At 56.3% G+C, this 18,273-nt stretch overlaps 5 protein-coding genes across 5 annotated transcripts; 1 reads left to right on the top strand and 4 right to left on the bottom strand.

The window, feature by feature from the left end:
• Positions 1-190: 190 nt before the first annotated feature.
• IE81DRAFT_347442 (hypothetical protein) lies at positions 191-3,148 on the bottom strand (the record flags this gene model as incomplete). Its single annotated transcript, XM_025516145.1, has 3 exons — positions 191-925; positions 2,481-3,051; positions 3,123-3,148. The coding sequence occupies 3 exons, from the start codon at positions 3,146-3,148 to the stop codon at positions 191-193; spliced, it is 1,332 nt and encodes a 443-aa protein (XP_025369675.1).
• A 3,439-nt stretch (positions 3,149-6,587) lies between these two features.
• On the bottom strand, positions 6,588-10,025 carry IE81DRAFT_347443 (WD40 repeat-like protein; the record flags this gene model as incomplete). The annotated part of the gene is made up of 4 exons (XM_025516146.1): positions 6,588-8,401; positions 8,470-9,129; positions 9,200-9,582; positions 9,646-10,025. 4 exons carry the CDS (start codon positions 10,023-10,025, stop codon positions 6,588-6,590), a joined length of 3,237 nt encoding a protein of 1,078 aa, XP_025369676.1.
• A 426-nt stretch (positions 10,026-10,451) lies between these two features.
• Positions 10,452-12,182, bottom strand: IE81DRAFT_341405 (CIA30-domain-containing protein). Its single transcript, XM_025515649.1, has 3 exons — positions 11,713-12,182; positions 11,189-11,637; positions 10,452-11,113 (listed from the first exon to the last, which is right to left on the bottom strand). The coding sequence occupies exons 1-3, from the start codon at positions 11,972-11,974 to the stop codon at positions 10,736-10,738; spliced, it is 1,089 nt and encodes a 362-aa protein (XP_025369677.1). The 5' UTR covers positions 11,975-12,182; the 3' UTR covers positions 10,452-10,735.
• Positions 12,183-12,904: 722 nt separating this feature from the next.
• IE81DRAFT_125608 (hypothetical protein) lies at positions 12,905-15,127 on the bottom strand. Its single transcript, XM_025510219.1, has one exon. It carries the CDS (start codon positions 15,014-15,016, stop codon positions 13,133-13,135), a length of 1,884 nt encoding a protein of 627 aa, XP_025369678.1. The 5' UTR covers positions 15,017-15,127; the 3' UTR covers positions 12,905-13,132.
• Positions 15,128-16,766: 1,639 nt separating this feature from the next.
• IE81DRAFT_302136 (putative polyubiquitin) lies at positions 16,767-17,995 on the top strand. Its single transcript, XM_025512250.1, has 3 exons — positions 16,767-16,889; positions 16,974-17,049; positions 17,132-17,995. The coding sequence occupies exons 2-3, from the start codon at positions 16,974-16,976 to the stop codon at positions 17,740-17,742; spliced, it is 687 nt and encodes a 228-aa protein (XP_025369679.1). The 5' UTR covers positions 16,767-16,889; the 3' UTR covers positions 17,743-17,995.
• The last annotated feature ends 278 nt before the right edge of the window (positions 17,996-18,273 follow it).

Consider the following 18,273-nt stretch of genomic DNA (forward strand, 5'->3'; position numbering starts at 1 on the left):
GAATGACTACGGCCTTGAGTAGGTGTCGTGGATCCACGTCTCTCGAGCGTGTAAGCGTAATGCTGGCCCGAAGATGCCTGGTGCATTTGAACCAAGGGTGCCGCACATATGCGCGCTCGAGAGCTGCGGCTACACAGAGCCAGCATGGTGTAGTTGACTTCGCACTTTGACGTGGCTGGCCTCTGGAAGGCTACGTGGGCGTGATGCCAGCGACGATATAAGCGCTGCGGAACGTATCGGGGAGGTACAAGTCTGCACCCAAGCCTCCGCCGAGGTAGAGCCGCACCACACAAGGATGGAATTGTCGATCACTGAGCCGTACTCGAATAGCGTCTTCCAAAAAGATGGTACCCGAGGCAGGTTCGATCAATTTGGCTGGGAAAGCAGAGAGCAGAGCTTCTTTTGAAGGAGCGGGCAAGATTGGGATCTGCACAGGCTCAATCAGACTTCTAGAGAGGTTCTGGAGAGTACCGACATCATCTGAGTGCACAAGGTCGAGCATGCTGATTTGCTGAAAGTCGACGTAGCTCTTGTGAATACCCAACAGCGAAAGCGCTTCATCTGATGCGCGAGCGGCGCGTAGCTCGGTTGAGCAGATCAAGATTGCTGAACCTTCATTTTCGCCGGCATGGGTCGCTGTGCGCGATCGCGGCTGGGAGGGCGGAGAGCGAGATGTCGCAATGCCGGTACTCTGACTGCTGTCGTAGCTGGTCTGCCAGGGCTCACCTCCACGCCCGGTGCCGAACGCTGACGACGACGAGAGCTCAGCGGCGCGAGTGGGAAAAGGACCACGTTTGGCGGGTGAAGTGCCGGGCGGCTCTTGTGCTGTTGAGGGTAAGGGAGGATAGAACGGAGCGCCTGGCAACTTGGCAGCGGCAGCAGCGACCTCCCGATCTCGGAGACGAGGACGACCCCTCTTCTTGTGCTGAGAGGGAGGGAGGCGTCGGGGAGGGAGAGGAGCATGCGGCTTTTGTCAGAGAAAGTCCGGGATACCAAACATGAAGCAACACGTGGCAGATCTTTTTGTTACGGACAAGCACAACTGGAGCATTCGGTCTCTGAGTGTAGGGGCAGCATCGCCTGCGGGCGAGCCAAGCACACCGGGCCCCTGCCTGTGCTCTGATAGCTGCCGGCGATGGACGCACTACTGTGTGCGAATTCCATAAGCCGTGGATGGCGTGCATGTTCGATCATGGAAGCTTGCAAAAGGCCCTTCCGAGGGCGATGCGCATGCAGCTCCGTCGTACCCTTGCATATCGGCCTCATTCGTGTGCTGCTCTGCCCACAGTCGGATTCAATCACAATCACCCGCAGTGGAGCAAGTCACGATTGCTAATCACAAATCATAGTCAGCTCACCTGCACATCGATACACGTCTCCGTCTTGCCCAGATTCTTGCATCGCTGGCAAGGTCGTTGCGCTGCGAGAAGCAAAGCCCGCAAAGGACCGTCCAGAAGCGTGCAAGGCGGGCGGAGCATGGTCATGAGTGACGGGTGGATGGAAGAGGAGGGGGCGAGCGGATGCATGTCAGCTAGCGCTCCAATTCGCAAGCGTCAACATTCTCATGGCTTGCGCCCCGGGAAGGTTGGGCACCATGAGAGCATCGAGAGAGACAACAACACTCCTTCGACAGGGATATGGAGATCTGCGCTCGTGTGCGACGACACCGCGTACATGGTGACATGAGCGTGTACGCGTCGAGCACCATGAAGTGGTGACTCGAGGTGTGCATCTGAAACACACAGCCATCCACGCGAAATGTGCTGATGAGACTCAGACTGACGCGCTCGTCGTTGAGCAAGCATGCAGCAGCAAGCAAGGCGTGCCTGAGACCAATGTGGATGTGAACGCGCGACGTGATGAGAGAGCCAGCAGCAAGTGGTCTCTGTCGTCTCTGAGACCGCGTGGGCGCGGTCTCGCGCGGCGGCCAATTTCCATCCCCAACAGATTCGTCACTCTTGACTAAACCATCCATAGACCACATGCAGCGACCGTGACATGGTCGTTGGTCGAGTGAACGACGGCGACACCAATGGCTCCTTGGCAGCCAGCCTCTTTGGACTGGCTTTTTCCGCAGCTCATCCACCCGCTACCCGCGATCTGGGGTTCGCCTCTCCCGAGCGTGCACACGCTTTCCTCGACGCTTCCATCACCATGCTACGCAAGACGATAGCAGACGGAGTCACAAGCATCCGTGTAAGGACGACACGCTGTGGCGTGATGAGTCCAACAAGACCTAGGACTTTCCAGTCTCAGCTACCGGTCCTGAAATAGAAAGCGCAGGCTTGCTGCTTCGCGTACCATACCGAGAATATCGACACATAGGAACGGCAAAGCCTGCCGTCCTCTTCGTATGCTGACCTAGCTTAGAGGACACGATGCATTCTGACCAGACTTGCCCCACCACCCCTCGCGACAACGGAGGACTCACCATCACACGCCAAATGCGCGCGCCTGCAATTCATACACGCGCTCGCGACATTCGCCTTGGCAACTCTGCGCGGAGGAGCCTGGACCTCGGTGGAAGATCCAGCATTGGCCAAGCTACTCGATAAGCTTGCATCGTGACTGCGCGGACCCAAAGGTCTCCCGTACCGCGGCATTTCGTCCCATTCTGCCTCGGTCCCGGCTCCTCGGCCTTGATGGTCGTCGTAGGTGTGGTGCAGCGGCTCAGAAGGTCTGGCGTTCGGGGTCCCATGGTGCACCTGCGTGCTGGCGCGAGGGCGTGGTGGCCGTGCGGGCACATTTCGTTCCAGTGTACCATCCGTCGGCAGTGCTGATGGCGGCAGCGAGTAGAGGCGCGCCGCACTCGGACCTGCATCCGAAGTCGAACTCAACGTAGGCGAGGAGTCGTAAGAGTGGGATCCAGGTCCCACTCTATGCTGTCCAAGTTGAGGGTGTGAGATGGGGTCTCGCTCCCCTTGCCCAATGCGAGGTAGAGCCAAACCTGGAAGGCTTGGAAGCTGACGCTGCTCTGGTCTATTGTCGCCCAACGGAGGCAACGGAGGCGGTCGCGGCAGCTTTCCAATCTCTCCAGCTGGTGCAAGGTAGCTGTGCCGGGAATGGGCAAGCCCAACATGACTCCTTCCTGTTTCGCCCCGAGGCAGGTAGGGAAAGCCCACCATCCCACTGTGCCGTTCGAAGCCATCCTTCCGGGTATTTGATTGGGCAACCGAGCTTGGCACCCGAAGCGCTCGTTCAAGATCAGAATGACCTGATCGCGGAGGCGCCTCGGGGCTCCGTTGTGACATCGATCCGTGACGAAGATGCTCTGGAGGACCCATCGTCTACAGGGACTTGTACTTCACGACGGTACAAACTTTCTCTAGAAGGACGTCGGGAGACGATATCAGTGCCTTACGTTGGTTGCTCCGACGAGAGATGGAGAATGGGGGCGCTGACGGCGGGAGGCCATGTGCACTTGGTACGGCAACCCTTGCCAATCTTCAAGGACTAGAGAGCGCCGGCGCGAAAGTTCAGATCAAAAGGATAGCTGAGGGGGCGGTGCAAGAAGAGCAGCGCGACGGGTCCCTCTCTATAGGAGGAAGTGTCGAAGAAGAGGCCTTGCAAGCAACGAGACGATAACTCGACGTGTCACTGTAAGCTGTCGGTCCAGTGGAAGGGGTCGGGCGCGGTGAGTATAGGGCACTCCAAGCCCCGCTGCTTCCATCACGAAGAGAGCTCGAGGGACGTCAGCGCAGAGGTGAGAGGTGGTCGCCACGCCTTCCACAATCAACTCACATTCGCCGCATTCGCTCAACGTCGAAGGGTACAGAGCAGGTGCCCATCGCGGTCAACGGCCCCAGCGAGCTGTGACGTGGACGGTCAGGACCGGCGCGATGAAGGGAGATAGGAAAAAAATGCCGCAGGACGACTTAGGAACAAAACGCCGAGCCGAATCCTCCGTTTAAACTGCAACGTCGACCGGATCCTGCAAAAGTAGGCGCGAGAGTGTCAAAGTCCCCGCTCGCGCATGACGGTAAGGAAGTCGTGGTAACCGCTGGCCTTTGGCCGTCCACAGTACCATGACTTTACTCATGATTAGCTGCTGCGTTCAGCACCCGCACATGCGAGCCCGCGTGAAGCGGTGGCAAATGTCAGAGCTTCAATCGGCACAGCCGACTCCAACCATCGCCTGATGAGGACCTCGGCTATGGACACACCCCTTCTACCCTGAACTTCCATGCAGCAAGTTGGCAGTGGTTCACATTCAAATCAAACGGATTCTGATATTGAAGTCCAGAAAAGTCAAGCTAAGCGAGGTGTTTACAGCTTGATGAAACCGATTGCATGCCCCAATATCCGAGGCGCGGCTCCAGATGCAATCAAGATTTGATTAGCTTCGCACATTTCATTTTTATTTCACCTAGCTGCGCTGCGCTCCCTCGCTTAGGTTTTGCCGCGTCAGGCGCCTGCATCCGCAGGACAGCATGGACGACACATAAGCACCGAGCCAGACTTGGCACCATCGGGGACTCTGCGCATCAGAGCACTTTCAATGAGGGGCTGTGATAGCCTTTCGAGGCTGTCACACTGTGCTGCTGGGAGGTATTCGTGACGTGCAGAATGGGTCGTCCAGCAGGTGGTGTAATGAAGGGTCCGAGCGTCTGTCTCATCTCCGGACCCTCAGTCAGGCCCTACAGGCGCCTGGCCACATATGGACACCGCGATTCGCTCGGGAGCGGCGCGATCGAAGTTTTAGCAGGGTAGCTCGCTTAAGGTCGAACCATCCTCGCATGCATGCACACAATGCTCGCTTGGCTGCCTTCGAGAAGCAGGCTCGCAGAATGGCATTGGGGATCTCGAGCAGCCCGCTTTGAGCCCAACTGGGGGGGGGAAGACATCAGCTAAACCCCAGCAGAGGAGCGCTACGGCGCGGCTCCACGGGCCCTACCAAACGCTCGCATGTCGCTGGTTCGTCATCGTCCCTTCTGACGACATACGACCTACAGCGGGGGCGTGCGCTCTTCTTTGCCGCATTGGAGTATCCTCAGAGACTAGTCGACTGCTCCCAGCACATGCCTCGCACCGAACACGACACCAGCCTCATATCACAGGGGCATTTGAGCATCGCAAGCAGTCATGATCGCAATCAAACGAACAATTCATCGGCGCCGGACTTTCGGCGGGAGCGAGGAGCTTCACACCGTGCGCGCCAAGAAAGCGCAAACATGCCGATGATTGTGCACAGCTGCTGGAAGCCACGATTTTGCTTTCCTGCGGGACCTTTCTAGAACCAATTGAGAAGCTGTACGGAAGCACCGGGCTTCTACCAGCAGTTGTAGATCAGCGTTGCCATGTTCCGTCACGAGGCCGAGCAGACTGCTTTGAGATGTGGTTCTCCTCCTTCTCTTGCTCGGCACCCCGGCGCTACGTCTGATCGCGTCGGCGATCACACCGAGCTAGCGCGAGAGGTTCTCTCATGCTTCACACATGCTATCAAAGACCGTTGAAAGACAACACGACGGCTCGAGCCGAGAAATCGGACAGCGATCATCAATTGCGGTCTGCCTTTGACGCGCACTCACGACTTGGTGTAGTGTCGGGTCAGCGGCCATCATGGCTGACTTGCGAGTGGGGTGCAGTGGGCGCCCCGCCAAGCTCAGCAGGCACTTTCCTCGATGCGCCGAAGCTTACTATTTCGAGATTCGATTGTGTGTATTCGTGATTTGATGCACATCCTCCTCGCAGCAAAGCTCGCAGCGTGGCGAGGTGACCCGTGCATCGGATCAGAAACAAATGCAGGTCCTTCGGACATTCGGCGCATTCCCCTCCCGCTCGCTTATAAGCCACTGCAGCGCTTGCAGTACCATAGGAGTCGCGCCGCCGCCTGCCTCAATCAAGTCGCGATCGAGTAGCTGCTGATCCGTTTGCGGCTCCACTTTTCCCAAAGCGATCTCAGCGTCGAAGGGGGGGTTCAAACAATCATACCGTACTCTCCGTTTCTGAGTCTCGCCACAGCCGGAATTCGGCGTATATAACAAGAGAACAAATCTCCGCTGTCGCGGCGGAAAACTCCATGGACACCACGGACGTCGACGTTCTAGGCAACAATGGGCCGAGGGCACGATTCCATGAGAGCGCCACGCGCTACCTTCGAGGCACAATCAGGTTTCGCGAACAGATCCCGTGCATCGCTTCTGGAACGAAGGTGTCATGCTTGAAATGTAATGATAAGGTGCTGAGTCACGGACCAATGGCTTCCACTCGAAGTCAGCTGCACTGGTGTCATTTTGCACTTCACCTAAGATTAGCCGGCCAGAGGTAAGCTAGCCGTCGCAAGCGTGAAAGTCTTCATGTCCATCGGTCATCGCGTGCGCAGTGAAGCCTTCAAGCTGAAATCATTTCGACTTGCTGCAATCATACTCGAGATTATCAAATGCCGTGCTTGTCTGCTATGCTCGAGTGTCACAACCGATGGCCGGCTCCCGTCGGTTCAGGAGATTTCTAAGCTGAGACGCAGACGTCCGAGCTCTTGCATTGCGGAATGTTTCCCGCGGCTCAAGCTAATCAAGACACGTGCGCACGCGGTTTTCAAAATGCGATAGGTCTAGTGTTTCCCCACGCAACATTATGATGCGGGATATCTAGCGCCCTCCGACACTTTGCTTCCGCTTCTTGGAGACTTTCAGTGATGGTGTCGGTGGCTCCGTCGACATCGATGATCCGTTTGTTGACCGCGAGCGAAGCGAGGCTGGCCCAGCCTTCAAAGCGTGTTTGACTGCCTTTGTGGCCGATCTCCCATTTAAAGCTGCTTCTCGGTTGGCGGCCGATGTATCGAGGTCGCTTTCGTCCCGCACAGACTGAGTCATGTGGCCATTCGACTTGGGCTCCGTCTCAAAGGCGGTTGAAGAATCTGTCGTCGCCGAGACGTGATCCCGGAATAGCTGGACTAGCTCGTCAATGTCCTGCTGCGTGGGCTCTTGCCTGGTCATGGATCCGTCTGCGGCACGCGCTTCTTCTTCCTCTGTCTTTGCAGCCGTAGACCCTTGTTGCTCTCTTTCGACCTCTCCAACCTTGTTGCTCGCAACCTCATGCGCCGGCATCAGCGCAGAAGTAAAAGGATCGAGTATGGAGCTCAGGGGCGGGAGAAGGTGAGCTGGCGCGTCAAAGAGAGCAAATACGTCTTTGCTAGCGGAGAGGGCCGAAGGAGGAGCTTCGATCGAGTGGAGCTGCGAAACGCTCGACCCAAAGAGATCATCAAACAGTGTCCGACGTGCGACAGAGATGCTGTGCAGCGGCCGGGCCGTCGATCCAGAACTCTGTGTCGTACGTGCCGTGCTGCCAACTGCAACAACCTGCAGATCAGTTGTAATGGCGTAGAAGACCGGCCCGAACATGTCCTGCCGAGCATCGGTATCTGGGCCAGATGGCGTGTGGTGAGACCAGACCGGTGCCAGCGTGCGAATACCAAAAGGTAATTCAAAGGCCGATAGGGCACGAGAAGACGTGGGTTCAAAGGTCTGCACGACAGAGATATGCCTTTGTTGTGCTTGTGAGTGCATGTTGAGTATGATCGCAAAGGCTTGACCACTTTGGGCGGGTGCAAAGAGCTGGTCGATGCGATGCGCAACGCTCAGCTGCCAAGCTGTCCGACCTGTGATGAGATCCCAGACCATGATGGATCGGCGGCTAGTTGCGACCAGGAACCTGTCACCCAGCCCAGCGAAGAGGGTGTCGCTTGCTGGCTGAGCATCCTCGCAAGGAAGAGCGGTCTGCAGGATATTCGTTTGCACATCCCACACCGTCACGAACGCTCCTTGAGCTGCAGCCAGTAACGATCCGTCACTTGACCATGCGACGTTGTGGGCTACGCAGCCCCGATACCCAAAGACGGAACGGGCAGACCATGAGGTGTATGCGGCACCTCCCTTTGCTTTTCGAGCGGTCGGGCGCCAAGTCTTCATCTGGCCATCTTTTGCCGCGGTACAAAGAATCGGTTCCGGCTTCGTACCTCTTGCACGACGAGGCGAGGCCGGCGAGAAGCTGAGGGCAGTAAGACCGGCGGCGTGCGGGTCTGCTATGCGCGTATTCAAACCATATCGGCCTGTCGGATGATCCCACTTCCAGACCTTCAAACATCGTTCCGTCTCTAATTCGTCAAGGAGACGCGCTTCGTAAGTCGCCATCCAGTCCGCTGGGGTGCGATCGCTGTGTGCGCCGTGCGAGAAAGTCACCTTGAGCACTCTGGTAGGTTCCAAAGGCGCGTCGTCAGGCCTCGATACCCTATTGGATGGGGTGATCTCAATTTCTGCTAAATGTCGGTCGTTGATTGGGTCGTAAAATTGGAGACTTGAGGGATGACCTGCAGGCATAATCAGCGTCCCTGTACCTGGCTGCGTTGCCAGCGGCACAGGCAGGGAGATCAATTGGGTGGGTGGAAGGAGCTTTCTTGACGCGTCTGAATAACGAGGCTCGCTGTACATCAGTAAAAGGTCTCTCTGGTCATTATGCGCAGAATAGACTCACCAACCTTGACCCTTGTGAATGTCCTCTGAGGCTTGAGGTTTACAGAGCTGACAAACGTCATGCTTCCGTCCGCTAGTCTGACTGCGTACTCTAGACCCCTGCCCTCCAAACCACCCGCCAGTGCCACAGAAGCGATGGGGGCCCCAATTCGGGGCACGAACTCCTTCTGACCTGTGGCCAATTGCCATAGGACAAGCACCGCCTCTTCGCCGCCCGACACAAGCTGAGCGCCATTAGGGGTGAATGCAAGCCCTGCAACTGCATGAGAATGCCAATGCAAAAGAGTATTGGGAGCTTTTCGTTCTCCAAATGCAGCCCCTTTCAGCTCCCCGGGCGGCAAATTCAGCATGTGCCAGATACGTATTCGTCCCCGCTGATCGCCCGTCGCGAATGTTCCGTTTGTTGGGTGGAATGCAAGACACGTCAAGCTCTCGTCGGTGATGAATTTCGTAAAGCCATCCTGCAATGCAGCGAACTTGGCGATAGAAATCTTGCAATTGCCAATCAAGACCAAGTACCTGCCGTCGGGAGAAATGGATATTCCAGCAGCATCTCGACTTTTACCTAGACGATGAACATCACTCGGCTTGGATGCACCTGGATGCGATGTGGCGGTTGCGCTGTTGAGCAGCAAAGAGGTAGTGATGGAGTTGAAAGGGCCTACGGGGACAGAAATCAAGGAACGGTTGGCGACCTTGCATCGGGCTCGCAGAATATGCTCAGGACTCACCCTTGCTCAAGAAAGCATCTTCAGCCTTCTCCTGCGCATTTCCCTCCCCTCGGGGCTTCCTCAAAACGACGAATGCGTGCTCTGGGTGGTGCCGACTGAGGGCCAGATGGGTGATTGGAAATTTGAGGTCGACGGATCTCAAGAGCGTGGCGTCAAGGTAGTCCCAGACCTTCAAAGTACCATCCATAGATGCGCTGACGAGCTGCAGAGGATTTGTAGGGTGTAAGGCTATCGCTGTGATACGAGCTGTGTGCACCAAGTCGGCTCTCCGCCGTGGCTGCGAGCTTCCACTTCCAGAGGTCTGAACAGAGAGTGTTGAGACTACCTCGCCTGTCGAGCGCGCAAAAATGCGGACAGAGTTGCCCGTAGCCACAAAGTAGTAGCTGAAGTGAAGCAACTCAAATTCAGAGATCTAATGAGCCGCGTGTATGAGAAAGTCCACTCACTCGTTGTCCCTGGTAAAGACGGCGGGGTGGCTCGACACTTGGCTCTCCGCAAGCGCGGTCCATGGTAACGCCGCCAGTCCCTCTACGATGCGCCCTCTGCCCGCAGATTTGCGCTTCGGGGGATCTTCGAGTGTGCCATCAGTGTGTTTCGAAACCGCACTTGGTCGCTGATTCGACCTCTCATCCTTTGCTTGCTCGGTGGACGAGGACGCCAACGCCGACGCCGACGCTACTGGCTCGATGGCTGCTGAGGCAGGTGCAGGGGCACTTCTAGGTGATCCCTCCTCTCTCAAGAAGCTGACTTTAGCATGCTTGCGTTGTCGAGACGTTTTCGAATTGACCTTGGAGCCTTCAGCCTGAGGTGCAGAAAGGGCGGGCATCATGGGTATGTACGAGAAGAGTCTTCGGGAGCTCCAGAGAATGTAGGCTCGCGGCCAAGTCAGTCACTTCCAGCGGTCGCCTTGAAAGGACCCCTTGCCAATTGCTGCTGCTGATCGAGCAAAGGAGCTGAGCGCGCAGCTGTCAATAGCGAAGTGAATGCGGTATGTAGGGTTTGGTGGGATGATGCGAGAGCAATTTGCCATCAACCTCGAGCAAAAATCGAGAGTGCTGCACGGCACCTCCGCATTTCAACCGCACTTTTGAGTGGGACGCGTAGAATTCCAGGCAGAAATTTTGATCCATCAGCTGCATGCCCGCCAGAAATTGAGGCAGTGCAGGAGTGTGCCACGTGGCTTCGCAGCGCGGCCTACATGGCTCCACGCTTCAATATAATCACAAACTAGCTTGAATCATGCGCGAATGGACTCAGACGTTCATACTATTGCCAGTCGGTGCCCCTCATTGCTACGAAGGCAACGGCATCCACGGCAAGGATGACGGTCATTGAAAATTTGACAAGCAGGACTGCACGACGATGACGGATCAGCAACGCTGGTGCGAGAACGGGCAGATTGCGGTGCGAGTGACGAGACTTGAGGTGTACGGTGCCTTGAGCGGCTGTGCGCCCAAGACACAGCAAGAGTCAGGGAGCAAAGCTAAGAGGCATCAGCGCTGCTTGGACAATACAGGAGCAAAGTGAACGCAATGGTCAGTTATCATGGCAGTGCTGCCAGCCAGCCTTTTTCAGCATAGCGCGAGGTTTGCTGGACCAGACAAGCCAGCCGAGTGCGAGTAGGATAGCAAAGACAAAGACGAGTAGAGTCGTCGATGTCTTTGCGGCTCTCAGCCCATGCTGATGGTCCTCGTCCTCAAAGCGAGGCTTTCCGGGGTATTCCTCCGTTTCGCCAGAGCGGGGGACGCTCGACGGGTTCATAGCTTGATGAAACCCCATCAGTGAATATTTCTCGTTGGATGCGTCTTGTGGGGAGAAGCGTGGCTCAAGGGCATCACTGGCACCAAAAGCTGAGCCAGTGCTTCGCAGCGCTTGCAGCTCAATCAAGCGCAGCTCGAACTTGCCAGATTGTTTCTGAGCGTTGTGACCTCTTCGAAAGTCAGCTCAAGCTCAAAGCGTCTGTATCCTGATGCCTCGCACTACACTCACACCGAAATTGCTTCTCGCCATGATGCTGAAGCCCTTGATCTTAGCTGGGTCAAGTTTCTCTGCGTCCTTTGCAGGCCTACCACGATACGTGGCGGCAAAATCCTTCCATTGTGCCTCCACATACGCTGGACTTCCAGCCTTGCTGGGGCAATAGGAGCTACCATCGAAGCCCTGCGCCTTGCTAGCGTCGAAGTCCCACTCGTAAATGATGGCAGACTCGTTTCGACCATCCGGACGTTTCACTGGATCAGCGGTGCGCAGGTTGAGGACGTAGCTGTACACAGGTGCTTCACCACCTCCGGGCTCCGAGGCCGGCTGACTTGCAGCGGAGTCGTGTGGATGACGAATGACGAGTCGGAGACCCGAGAAGTGATGCGCGTCGAGCTTCTGCGGCAGAGGTCGAGTAAAAGATTGGGAAGCAAAGCCCGCTCCTCCAAGCTTCGTCGTGTCTGTACGGGCAAGACATGGATTCATTATGAGCACGATGCGCGCACACACCGGATGGCCTCCGCAACCAAGCTTACCCAAGAATCCCGAGAAGATGGCCTCGCCGAGGTCAGAAGAAGATGCACCTGCGTCCCTGTGGGACCAAGCCCCCTTGACCTGCTCTCCTACCACTTCGAGATCGCTGTTGCTAATGCCGCCCCTGATGGAGTCATTGACGGGGGTGAAATCTTTGGAACGCCAAGCATGCTCATCGTCCTTAGCACGGGGAAAAGGGCGGAGCAGTGAGAGCGCAGTTTCAGCACTTCCTGGCTGTGCTCTCTCATCAATCATTGGCGTCATTGTGAGCTTGATGTGAGACTTATAAAGCGCTCTTGGGATGGGTGCAGTATCTCCGCAAGCTGCTATCTTAAAGAAGAAGGAGCAGCCGTCCCACAGTCGAGTGTTCGTGTTCAAAGAAATGGGAAAGGAGAAAGCACGAATCTGACGAGTGTGACTGCTTGCATGCAGGCAGATTACGATTGGGCCGCGCGCGTGAGAAAGACACGACATGTGGAGTCTGGAGTCAAGAGAAGTCTGGGTGCGACATATGCTGTATAAGCAGCCCCATGCATGCATGGCGGGATCAGCAGCGCGGCGGGCGACGTGGAAGCTAAGCTGATCATGCGAGTTTGGTTGGAGTCACGATCACGTGCAGGACTCTAAGCCGAAAGTCATGAGTCTTGAGTAACACCAACCTCTCGAATTTTTGGTTGCGCAACATAGAGCAGTCTGTAATCTGAATGTACAACATACTCCTCATGACTCACCACTCACACCCGAGACCGTTGTCACTAGCATCCTCACGCAAACATGATCGATCAAGATGAGAAAGCGTCAAATTATGATGACAGTTGAGTAGGTCATTCTCATCCAACTTTCCGTCACCACCGCACGCACTCCAGCTGCACAAAGAGTGACTCGAGGTATCAGCTGTGAGAGACAAGACGACGCATGTGCCTCTCTGGTACTCGCGACTCATAGACAGCCGGGTGACATTCATCATTCAAGATTGCGCCTCGTCTGATATGCTCTAAGCTCCCCTTGACCAACGCTGAGCCACGCAGAACGCCATACGAGAATCGCGTGCCTAGTCTTCAGGTCGAACGTCAATTTGGAATCAGGTGCCTCTTGAGCGGAATGCATCTTTGTGAGCATGCCCGAACACCGTTTGTGGACGCGATTCGTGGCTTCTTTTCGCGGTTCCAGTCGCGCATCACTGCTTCATTGAGCCAAGTGTTACAGCGTGTCAACGTGAATCGCATTACATCTGCGGCTTGAGCTGAGGTGCACAACGCCACTTCAAGCGAGGGGGTAAGAGTGCTGCAGAGCGAAAAGGCAATGGCCGAAGCGTAGTGTACAGTGTCGCGCCGTTTTGCAAGACGGGCGCATGAAATGTCAGGGAGAGGGAGTGTCATCTCGTAAGGGGCGACAATGCAGCGGCAGAATCTGGGACAGGGCCTAGCCTGAAGAGGGATGAGGAGAACGCTGATCCACCTTTCTCCTCTGCTTTTCTATTCCCCCAGCTTTCAAAGCCTTCTCAGAGTGCGCTGTGAAAGCTTGATCAGCTAGCGCTTGAGCTTCTCGAGTTTCCTCGTCTTCTTCGTCTATTCGTCCAGAGTCCGAGCTATCTACCGACTCGGAGCCAGAGTCCGCCAAAGTAGCGTCTTGCTGCTGTTGTCCAGTCAGCTCATCCCTGGAAGGAGCTTCCGTCTCAGCTCCAAAGCCGAACAAGCGACTGGCTACTTTGCCCGCATTTGTTCTGCCCAGACCTTTTTGGAAAGCGACGATACTGCCTTCTTCCTCATCTTGAGCCTGTTCCGCTTCGTGACTGTCAGCGCCCTCATCTTCACCCCCGCCTTCGCCTTCCAAACCAAGCACCTCTTTCCGCCGGTCTTCCTGCATGCCCCGAAGAGAGCTGCTTCCCAGGAAAGCGCCGGTCGACAATCGTCTTGCTCGGGGTGTCTGCGCACCTTCACCAAGATCTTCGTCTGCCTGGTGGAAAGTGGACGGTTGACCACCGTCTACGTGATCAGTCTGGTGATGATCGGTCGTCTGCTCATCGGACGTTGGGGATGCGCTACGTCGAGGTGTCGCATCGCCCTTGCTTGGCGCTTGCAATGTTTGGCCACCCGCTGTTGAGCTCTTGGAGCTTTCGGCTGCAGCAGCAGGAGAGGGCGGCGCACCATTGCCTCTGACCTTTCTCCAAGCTTTCAGAGCTCCCTTTCTCAATTCCTCGCCGATATCCACCACATCATCAGGCTTAGCGCCTCCATTGTACCAAGCTTGTCTCGCATTGTTGCCATTGCCTGCAGGACCACCAGGAGCGTGCAGCTGAGCACTCTGCCAATCCGCAGCATTTGATCTGGCTGATCCTTGCGACGAGAGTAGGTGAGATCGAGCAGCCACTCCGATTGTTATGGAGTTCGCTCGTTTGAGACGACCTGAGGAGGGCAGAGGTGCAAATCGGATGGCGCAGGAATGATTGCTTGACCCGCTCGAAGCGTTTGTACTTGTGCTCGCTACGCTGCCACGTCGTAACGCCTCGTCGGTCGTCGTAGCTGCAGTGCTCCCAGATTTCCATGATCGCGCGCCGTCACTCGTCTCAGAAGCGCTCGAATGGTGAGCAGATGCGGGCGAAGCAGGTTCAGCGACATCTTCCGAAACCTGTTCCGAGTCGTCGCGCGCGACCCAATTGGAAAAGTCGCTGCTGCTGGTCAGTGGAGGAGGTCGTTCGCTCGAGCTGGAGCTTGGAGCATCTTCGCTCGCACTCTGCTTTCTCGGGACATGCCAGCCACCTTGGGGAATGTCAAGTCTGGTGGGAGGTAGCACACCATCACCTGCGCTAGCCTCTTCCCCTCTCGGATCGTACGGCAGCACTTCTGCGCCAACATGCCTGGACCCATCCGATCCCAGTGGCGTCGTCCTCTCGAAGCTCTTACCCAATGGCAAACCCGTCTTTTTGGCTTGTTTCCCAGCCTGAGGAGGAGGTTGGAAGGCGGTTTTGAATGCGCTGGCTATCGTTGCCCCGGTGCCCGAGTTACTAGAAAGGGCTCGTCTGGTCAGTGCTGGCTTCTCGTGAGCATTGGTCAGGATACCTCCAGCATTCGGTGAGCTGGGCTGACCATTCACGCTGAGCTTGCTCGAGCTGCTTTGAGCGTTGAGTCCTTTGCTGCTGCTGCTGCTGCTGCTGCTACTGTCACCGCTACTGCCGCGGATCTCATTGCTCCCGCTCTTGCTGCTAAGCTGACTCAAGGCTGTGAAACTGGCCTTGCGAGTTGGAGGGACGGGCGCATCTGAGCTGCTCGGCAGCCTTGAAGCCGCAATGGCTGTTGCAGCAACCATAGCGCTGCGTATGCCAGTAGATGGGATTGAAGCGATGAGGGAATCGGCTGTCTGAGATGTGCCTGCCAGGTAGCGCCTGCGAGAGGAGATTGTGGAGAGCGGGCAGGTCACCGTTGCAGCTTGGAGCAGATCGATGAAGACTTCAATTCGACCGGGCCATCAAAGTACGTTGCGGGGTCGGTAACCCATGTAGACCGATGTGGCCGGGCGACAGCTTATGCCTCACGTACAGCTTTGAGACGAAAGATGATGAAGACAATGACGGGGCTTGTGGGATCGTTGCGCTACAAGCCTACAATTGAAGGATGCGGGGTATAGGCAAGGCCCGCTATGCAATAGCTTCAGTCCGGTTGGGCACGTCCACTCACGCCGCGCCATACAGTATACCAGCTGCTGCATGCATGCGTGCGTCAATCGCCCATGCGCGGTCGTGGCGGAAACGCTCTGACCGAGCGCGCTTGGGTACACATGCTGCATATGCGCGCATGACACGACTCTTGCGGCGCACGACCGAACCAATTTAATAAAAATCCTCGCTGATGCTGCTGCTGAAGCTGCTTCTGGCAGTCACGAGTGGTGGCGGGTGTGCTGCTGCTCAACTCCACATCATCACGAATGCATCAGCGCCCACGCCACGAACGGCTGTGATTGAGGCGTGCCGAGCTATAGACAGATCACACACAGAGAGCACGCACGGCAGCGCGGCCATTCAAGATTTACGCTCGGCAGGTCTCGCATGCCGCTGCCATTCGAAAAGGTCACGTGAAGTGTGTCGATCCATCCTCCACTTCCAGTTGACTCGGCTCTAGACGTTGCCGAGATGATGTATGGTTTCCTGGCTGTTGTGCACTCCTTGATCGTCGATTGCGAGTGATGACGAACGCTGCGGGCCATCTCGGGATTCATATCCTACAGCTTACTGGTGAGCGTGACGCTCGTGGTTATTCAAGATCCACGATTCAAAATTGCATCTCCTGTTTACGGAGCAGGCTCACGTCGATCATGCGCGTGGTGGCTGTGCGCGACTGGCCAATCGTGATCGAATGAGGGGCTCGCGCATAGATGCGTACCGAATCACCAGCAAAATGATGCTCACTCGTGACTCCCGCATCGAAGCACGCGACCTCTTCTCCAAAGGCTGGGCTAGACTCATGCACACCCCACGCGTTCACAGATCGCCTGCAGCAGCGCCAAGTCCAAACTGTCCGCCAAGCAGCAGGCAGTCGGGGCCTTATCGCGCGATTCATGTTCGATGAGCTGCTGCTGACCGTCAGGTCCGCTACGCTGGGCTCAAAACGGCAAGCAGCATGCAATGATGCCTATAGCTGCGCTGCTGCACAGCATGCATGGAGCAGGCAGAGCCAGAGGCGAGGCGGCGGTCGGGCGGACGGGTGCATGCATGCATGCATGCTGCACGCATGCATATGCAGTCATCGCTCATCGGCGACCGCCTGCGGGTGCGCGCGCGCGTGACTGCGCGGTTTGTGTCGAGATCGTTTGCTTGGTGATCTGAAACACCGGCGGGCCCGGCCGCGTAAGCGCTCATCGCCCGGCCGTAGCTGCTGCTGCTGCGCGCCCATGCAGCACAGCACGCGAGATTAGGCCTGAGGTACGACCTGGAGGTGCGAGAGTCGAGCGAGTCATATCATTTGGACGGTCTTGCCATACGCAATCAGTTGCTCTCCTCATCGCCACCACATCTCGACATACTCGACTACAGCATAGACAACCTATCTTTGAGCGATCAGCATCAAACTCGGCCGCTCTCTCCAGCTCCCACACACCACCATCTCCACGTTGCTATCTGCGCATAGCCACCTCCTGATATCTCAACCTATCAGCCCCGCATCACTCTTACAACACACTCCTCAACGTGAGCGTCCGCGCCAACGACCCCACCATTTTCCTCGCTTCATCGAACTGGCTGCTCACTCCCCTTCCCGCCACTTCCCCACAGATGCAAATCTTCGTCAAGACGCTCACCGGCAAGACCATCACTCTCGAGGTGGAGAGCTCGGATACCATTGACAATGGTGAGTGGCGATGCCCTTGCAGCATGACGTATGCGATCCGACGAGCTCGAAGAGCTCATCAGAGTACATTTGTCTTCCACAGTCAAAGCCAAGATCCAAGACAAAGAGGGCATTCCTCCCGACCAACAGCGTCTAATTTTTGCCGGAAAGCAGCTCGAGGATGGCAGAACTTTGTCCGACTACAACATTCAGAAAGAAAGCACCTTGCACCTCGTCCTGCGTCTTCGCGGAGGTATGCAAATCTTTGTGAAGACCTTGACTGGCAAGACCATTACGCTCGAGGTCGAGAGCTCGGACACTATCGATAATGTCAAGGCCAAGATTCAGGACAAGGAGGGCATTCCTCCTGATCAACAAAGATTGATCTTTGCGGGCAAGCAGCTGGAGGATGGAAGGACCCTGTCGGATTACAACATTCAGAAGGAATCCACTCTCCACCTCGTGTTGCGCTTGCGTGGCGGTGGCAAGCAAAGATGCAAAGCGGGCGCAGGCACCGAGGGACAGTGCAAAGACGCTGCTATGCGTCTGGCTGGAACTTGCCCACACTGCACCCTTGCGTTCTGTGGCAAGCACAGGTTACCAGAGACGCACGCTTGCTCCGAGCAAGAAAGTGTGAGGAGCAAAGCCTTTGATCTCAACAAGGCGAAGCTGGAAGCGGAACGAACTCAGACGAACAGGGGTCTTGCTCACTGAGCGTCCACTCCGTGGATTCTCTCGGCATGCCATACTTCTGCACATGATTCTGTTCGCCATCTGTTTTCCTTTCAAGCCCCTGATTCCAATCGCCCTCACATCTCTCACGTCACGTTCCACGCCACCTTCCAACTTCGAGCGCTGAAAGCTCTCCCCTAGATTCATTCTTGTCCTTTTCGTCTTGCCCTTATCGTGTCTCAACATAACCCCATATCCCCATCAGCACTAAGCCAATCAATGTATTACGTCTTTTTTCTTCGGCGGTCTTTGGTGTGAAAAGTGCATTGATGGAGGGCATTGCAAAGACCCACGACCATGTCAAATTGGGACGCGCGCTAAGCTAAGCTTACCCGTGACTGACGGGGCTTTGTGGAAGAGCAAGCTTTGAGCGCGACTTGTGGCCAATCTCGTTTGTAGTGCGGTGCGATCGACCCGACCGTTGTGCTGCCATTCAGCTTCCTGCGTCTCACAGAGCGACGTGTATACATCCCAGTGTGGGACCCGATCAAGAATGTGGGGACTTCGCGAAAG

The sequence above is a fragment of the Ceraceosorus guamensis genome, assembly GCF_003144195.1.
Source record: "Ceraceosorus guamensis strain MCA 4658 unplaced genomic scaffold IE81scaffold_29, whole genome shotgun sequence".
NCBI classification, from domain to species: domain Eukaryota; kingdom Fungi; phylum Basidiomycota; class Exobasidiomycetes; order Ceraceosorales; family Ceraceosoraceae; genus Ceraceosorus; species Ceraceosorus guamensis.